Source organism: Sycon ciliatum, chromosome 5, assembly GCF_964019385.1.
Source record: "Sycon ciliatum chromosome 5, ocSycCili1.1, whole genome shotgun sequence".
Taxonomy (NCBI): Eukaryota; Metazoa; Porifera; class Calcarea; order Leucosolenida; family Sycettidae; genus Sycon; species Sycon ciliatum.
The window spans coordinates 331,234-338,411 of record NC_088647.1 but is presented as its reverse complement, the minus strand read 5'-3'; the positions used below and the strand labels follow the sequence as shown (position 1 = coordinate 338,411).

Genomic DNA, 7,178 nt, shown 5'->3' with positions numbered 1-7,178 from the left:
CGTGCAGGGTTGGGTGCTCGTGCTCCGAAGCAGCATTCCAAACCCCCGAGGAAGGATCTCCTTCAAACATTTGAGGAGATCAACGCGCAGGAGCAGATTTTGAGGCTGAAGACTCTTCAGGTGCAAGGCAAGTGGTTGGAGTGGACATCGGTGATGTGGCAGGACCTCTCGTGGAAATCCCTTTTGTACGGTGGTACTGGTAAGGATTTGAAATTTCTTCTCGCATCAACCCTCGACGTGCTACCTTCTCCGACGAACCTACGCCGTTGGGGAAACACCGTAGTGGATCCGTACTGTAGTTTGTGCCGTACCTGGGCCTGTACTACGCGCCACGTGCTTGGCGCTTGTCGCGTAGCGCTGGACCAGGGACGTTACACCTGGAGGCACGACAACGTACTCGGGGTCATCGTCAGGAACATGCGTGAGGAGATTCGAATCCGCACTGCTGCAAACACCGTACAAACCGAAAATTCAAATGAGCTTGACTTCATCTCGTTTTGCAAGGCGGGAGAGAAGCCAGTTCGCGTTCAGCCCAGACGAAAGTTGGTTACGACTGATCTCCTGTCAGCGGCCTCAGACTGGAAACTTCTTGTCGACTCAGTTAGTGCAAAGATTTCTTTCCCTAGCTGTGTTGCACTTACCACCCTAAGACCAGATATAGTTCTGTACTCTACGAGTCGTAGGATTGTATTCTGGATGGAGTTGACAGTTTGTGCTGAGGACAGATTCAGTGTCAGTAACTCGCGGAAGGACAGGCGGTATGCGGATCTGGCCGATCAATGCCGAGCAAACGGGTGGCAGGTCGTTTCTTTTTCGGTTGAGGTAGGTGTGCGTGGTTTCATCCCGGACTCTCTTCGGAGGGCTCTGAAAGCGCTTGGATTTTCTAATCGAAGAATAAAATTTATTTGTAATTTGTGCAGTAAGACGTCTCTGCGAAGCAGCTACATCATCTGGTTGCGGCGTCAACAAAAACACTGGTCGGAAGATCCACTTTTCTGAGGTACTGTATGTGGGGCTCCGTTTATTGAGGTGCGTTGAAATTTATTCTCTTTATCTTATTATTTCTTTTCTATAATTTCCCCATATGAGTTCGAACACCTTGAGTGGAGAGCGCTTGCTCGAGCGTTGAACCGGGTTCTTAATCCACCATACCCAGTTCGCAAGGCTGGGCGGGGTTGTGAGCAGGCTTTCATTTCATCTTTTCTTATTATTTCTTATTATTTCTGCTTTTCATCTCATTACAAAAATTCTGCGCTTTTTCTCCATCTGCGCATAAAATCTAGACTGACAACCTGCTTGTTAAATCATGCACCTGCTTTCAGGCGTAAAAACCCTGTTGTAGAGGTCTCAGTCCTCATTTGTTAGACTTACCTGTCTTTATAAATGTAACTTACTCTCTCTCTCTCTCTCTCTCTCTCTCTCTCTCTCTCTCTCTCTCTCTCTCTCTCTCTCTCTCTCTCTCTCCTCTCTCTCTCTCTCTCTCTCTCTCTCTCTGTGTGTGTCTCTCTCTCTCTCTCTCTCTCTCTCTCTCTCTCTCTCTCTCTCTCTCCTCTCTTCTCTCTCTCTCTCTCTCTCTCTCTCTCTCTCTATCTCTCTGGTTTACTAAACTAGTCTAAAGTAACACCAGCTACCTACACAGCAACCCTCTGCTTTCTTCAACTCTATTGCTACCTTTCCGGCCAACAAAGCATCGGGCTGCTGTGTAGTAACCATACACCACATCCAGCAACAGCAGCAGTGGTGGCGGTAGCAACACCAGGAGCAACAGCAGCACCAACAGTGGTGGCAGCAGCAACAACAGCAGCAGCAGCAGCGGCAGTAGCAGCAACAGCAGCAACAGCAACAGCGGCAGCAGCAGCAGCAGGAACAGCGGCAGCAGCAGCAACATTTCATCAGTCAGTGTATTGTTGTTGGAAAGCAGTTTTCGCTCGTTCTCTTGTGTACATTGATACCAAGAATACACATTGCCAACTGGGGGACACAAGACACGGGAGACTAGGCATACACATTGCCAACTGGGGGACACAAGAGAGGAGAGACTAGGCACCGGTCACCCACCACTGGGCATCCGCGATGGAAGAAGATTCAAAAGAAGAGATAAAGAGAGAAAAGGAGGGGTGGAGTGGGAAGAGAAGAGGAGAGACACAACAAGGAACTCATGCGTGTATGTATGTGAATATGCATGTATGCACAGTGTAGGTGAATATGCATGTATTGCACAAACTTGCGTACAATTTGACGACAACATCAAGAGCCAGCGCCAGTGCAGGTAGCAAGAACACCATGAACCAAAATAGGCCAGCACTGAAGAGTTGCACATCCTGCAGAGTACATTACATACACACACACAGACACACACACACACAGACACACACACAGACACACACACAGACACACACACACATGTGCACACACACACATGTGCACACACACATATACACACACGCACGTTCATCATAAAAAATGACGTCAGCTTGAAATTCTGCCGGGACAGCAGGGTGTGCGGGAGTTGCACACTCCTGGGGTGGGGGGTGGATGTTCTCTTGGTACTACATGTACAACCGTCAACATTACTCCGTCAAAGAAAAGTGCAAAGAGTTGGTGGACAAGCCGTTGATTATTCACTCTCATTGTAATATCAAAAAAGTATTCTTTCTAGACCAAACATCCACTGACGATGTTGTTCAGAACAACGAAACGTCTGGAGAAGTATCGTAAATATTTCTATCGTTATTAAATGTTATCAAATATACCACTCTTTGGTCTAGAAAGAATACTTTTTTGATAAAGAAAAGTGCCATCAGGGAAATTTGCAAAATGGTGGTCAAAAGGGTTCAAGGCAGTTCCCATCAACAAGCAGCAGAAAAACTTGTTACAGCAGACAATACAGTACATACCACGTCCTCGAGATTTACACCAATTGGAATGTGAGGCCTGCACGCACAATAACAAAAACATAATCAAACATCTATTTTTGCACAGCACAAGAAACAACAAGAAGTCAACACTGAGAAGTTGTGTTCACCAACTCTCTGGTGTTCACTCATTGTAACAACAGATTGCTTAAGTTTCAGCTAAACAAAGGTTTGATATAGTACAAGCAAGATGAGATCACCACCAAAAGGAAATAAAAGTTGAAATTTGTTCTTCTTTCTCGTTTGCACCTTTCCCTCACACAAATGAAAATTCTCTATGCACTTATTCCCGTTTCCTGCTCCGCGATACGCTCACTAGTTGGTCCCGTACATGATCCCGTTTCCCGTATTATCCGTTGGCCTGGGTAGCTACATTCACTCTCATCATCCATACATTGCCATAGCTATCCAGACCCCTTATAGCCTCGTGCATCCGTTTTAGTCTCTCTCTCTCTCCCTCTCTCCCTCTCTGTTCACTTTGTAATCACAACCTATAACTAAAGTATAAGAGGCAAGCAAAGCTACACACAGTGTCATGGTAACCACCACCTACCATAGGCGACAGTAGACGAGGAGAAAGACGATCCAAAGTGGCAGGCCAATCCAAATGCAAACATGCGTCAACTGAACACAGGCATGAAGCAAACCACAAACAACACATGCATGAAGCAAACCACAAACAACACATGCATGAAGCAAACCACAAACAACACATGCATGAAGCAAACCACAAACCACCACGCCAACACGATTCCACACATAAAACGCATTTCCTTTCTCCTCGAACTTTGTCCAAGCGAATCTCCTCAGGGCAAACACCATTAAAGGATAGAATACAATTCTACTTCACTCCTCTCCACATTCATCATCAACCATGACAACCATGCATGCCCAACATATGAGTAGTGATCATAATTCTAATATTAGGAGATATTCCGCACAGAGTAGGCCGAGATCTGCACTTCAAAACTAAAAAAAACATTTACGCACAACGAGAGAGCTTGGAAGCTCAGGGGCCTACGCTATGCTTTTTTGCTTGCTTATCATGCATGTAACGTGTCAAAGCTGTGATGGCCCTGGCTAGCGTTCTGGAGTCGAAGTTATATCTGTCCTGACGTTTCCTGTGACCGGTAGGCATATGCGGATAATTCCGGCAGAAAAATTGGCAGAATTCGGTACTTTTTCGTGTAAGTTTCATGCATGTTTGGTATGTGGATAAAGAAGTGGAGCAGAATTCGAGGAATTGCCCGCCATAAGGTTTGTATGGTTCTGCCAATTTCACTGCTTTTCGAGCAGAATCTGCCACCTTTTCGAGCATTATCCGCACACCCCTAGTGACCGGCGCTGACTCTGCCGATCACGGACGTTCTGGAGTCGACGGGATCTCTCTTCCGACGTTTCCTGTGACCGGCGCTGACTCGCCCATTCAGGATTATTTTGGAGATGACGGGATCTCTCTTACAAAGTATGTTTTTGCTGACGCATCCTGTCTTTTATTCGGCAACTAAAGTCCATTCTAATAGCATTTCCTCGTCTCCCTACTTCGTATTTCTTTCCAGAAAATCTCCCTATACAGCAGGGAGTCGTTTACATAATACGAATCCCTGCTATACATCTATATACGTTATAATTATTATGCTATCGGCCTACATGCGAATCCCGGGCTGGTCGACAGGCGGCCCAGCCAGCCTGCCAGTGGGATCTCGGCCTCGCACACAAATCCACACAAGATGCTACTGCACTATCGGCCTGAATGCATTCCCCCATACACTTCGTATATATACTCATTCTCTTGATGGTACCGTACTCTTGATGGTACGGGACAGGTATGGGATAGCGCCGGGCATGCTGATGGCACAAAAAAACAAATAATATTGTGGCCAGCTGTCTGTGCTGGTACGGTACGGTACAGGACAGATACGGGATAGCGCCAAGTGTGACACAAACAAACAAACAAACAAACAAACACCAAATTAAAGCTATGTGGACCCTGGCTAGCGCCAGACGTTACTGAAGTAACGTCTTCTGCATAGCTACGGGAATAAAAAATCTTACAAAACTCGTTTACGCACAATAAAAAATCTTACAAAACTCAATCAGTTCCTCCATACCCCACACATCAAGATGGAGGGCACCCGCTGTCCTGTATTCCCTCAGTCCAGCGGGGTACTTCAAATATGTTCCTAACGATTCCGGATTTCTCAAATGCAGATTTCTCTCTGCCGATAGCAGAAGGCATTCGGAAATTCCTCCATTTTAGTTGAGAAGACAAGCGGTTTGAATTTCAGTGCTCTGTATTGGCCTTAGTCCAGCTCATCATATTACCATGATAGTCATGAAGCCAGTACAGTGTGACATCTTGACAGAGCACAGAGGACTCCCCTATTAGAATGATTGTGTATGTTTTACACATGCCCTGTGTAGGCACAGGGGTTAGCAATGTGGCAAGGATTGAAGTAGAAATAGAAATCGGAGTTCTACGAGTCTCCTAGAGTAACATGCATGTGCAGTGTACAGTGTGCAGTGTGCACCTTCTAAACCCTGCCATGCGGTCAGGTCAAACGTTGTGTGTTTGCGGCGAGTTGGCAAGTTGGACAAGCATGCATCGTACCGTAGTGTGTTTACATGGAATGCTATTTTGAGAATTGAAATGCGGATCTCAGATTACTACACGCGCAATACCTCCTAGTATTAGAACCACTAATCAATATGCATGTTCCATGCATGCACACTGTCATGAATGCAGAGAGAGAGAGAGAGAGAGAGAGAGAGAGAGAGAGAGAGAGAGAGAGAGAGAGAGAGAGAGAGAGAGAGAGAGAGAGAGAGAGAGAGAGAGAGAGAGAGAGAGAGAGAGAGAGAGAGAGAGAGAGAGAGAGAGAGAGACATGTATGACATGTTTATTTATGCTGTTTATTCACTGTGTTTTATAATGGTTCTTTGGAGAGATTGGTACATATCCGGATTACACTCTTTTTGGTATTATGCCCACGCGGGTTCGAATCCTGTCATATTCTCTTTTTTTTCTCTTTTTCTTTGGTTGTCTTTTTGCGCCTGCGCGCGATCGCGCGAGAGAGGGAACTTCGAGAGAGAAGAGGATGTTTTTGAGTTTGGGTTGTTCTTGTCCAGGAACTAAAATAATCTAAATGTTATATTGTGAGCCAGTAGTTTTGTGAGTGGTACTTCTTGATTATGTTGTAACCTGCTAACATACCAGCAGTTTACACTTGGTGGCAGCGGGATTTGGACCTGTAGTATTTTGTAAGAATTTTTTTTTCATTTTCAGTTTTGAGTAGTCATAATGGCTCAGCGTCAGAATCGTGGAGCAGCTGGCCAACAACAGCCTCCACCACCACCACCACCACCTCCAGCTGGTGGTCCTGTTGCTGCACCTCCTGCTGGGTTAGGTCAGCATGCAGTTAGACCAGTAGCTACCCCTCAGAAATTTAGGGGCGATCGTACCAGTGACTGGCCATCATGGTATCAGCAGTTCCAAGCTGTGGCTAGAATAAACCATTGGAACCTGCAAGACCAGAGTGTTTATTTGGGCCTCTATCTTGCTGATGATGCCCTCACCTACTACCAAAGCCTCGATGCTGGCACGAGGTTTGGGCCTCTGAACCAACTAGCCAGACTGATGGACCAACGGTTCGGTGCGGCGCAGAACGTGGAAGTATTCCGAGCGGAGCTGAAGTGCCGTAAGCAGAAGCAGACTGAGAGTCTGTCAGAGTTTTGTGAAGCCATAAGGAAGCTAGCCCAGCGAGCGTATCCCGAGCTGCACCGTGACATCCAAACTGTCTTGGCTAAAGACCAGTTCATTGTCGGCATCGATTCCAGAGAAGTCCGCCTGGAAGTTCGAAAGCTGAACCCCATGGGTTTGGATGCAGCACTGCAGGCAGCTCTGCAGATTAGTGCGGTTCATGCCACTGAAGCCGTACAATCTACTGCTGAGTCTCTGCCACAGGTCTGCGCGGTGACTTCACGACTGACGGATAAGCTGGGTGCTATTATGAAGCGACTGGATGCGACTGGATGCGTTGGAGGCCACTGCAGCACATCACCAACCTCCGTACCAACAAACTGGGCCATCTGTTCGTCGCTGTTATATTTGTGAGAGTGTGCGACATTTGTCTTATGCTTGTCCACATCGCGACATGCGTCATGACGAATCCAGAGGCAACAACAGCCAAGGCAACCAGGGAAACCGACAATAGCTGTGGACATGGGTCAGTCCACAGCTAGGGTAGCCGCCGACCCTCAGCCAGA

General features: G+C 46.8%; 1 protein-coding gene across 1 annotated transcript in view; it reads right to left on the bottom strand.

Annotated features, from left to right (window-relative positions):
* Positions 1-2,232: 2,232 nt before the first annotated feature.
* The window catches only part of LOC135817069 (phospholipid-transporting ATPase IB-like), a gene marked incomplete at its 3' end in the record, with an annotated part of 49,940 nt that continues 44,994 nt past the window's right edge, over positions 2,233-7,178 (bottom strand). The window contains 3 exon segments of the mRNA XM_065330170.1: positions 2,233-2,321; positions 2,898-2,934; positions 3,469-3,539. Of these exon segments, the coding sequence (XP_065186242.1) occupies positions 2,233-2,321; positions 2,898-2,934; positions 3,469-3,539 (197 nt within the window).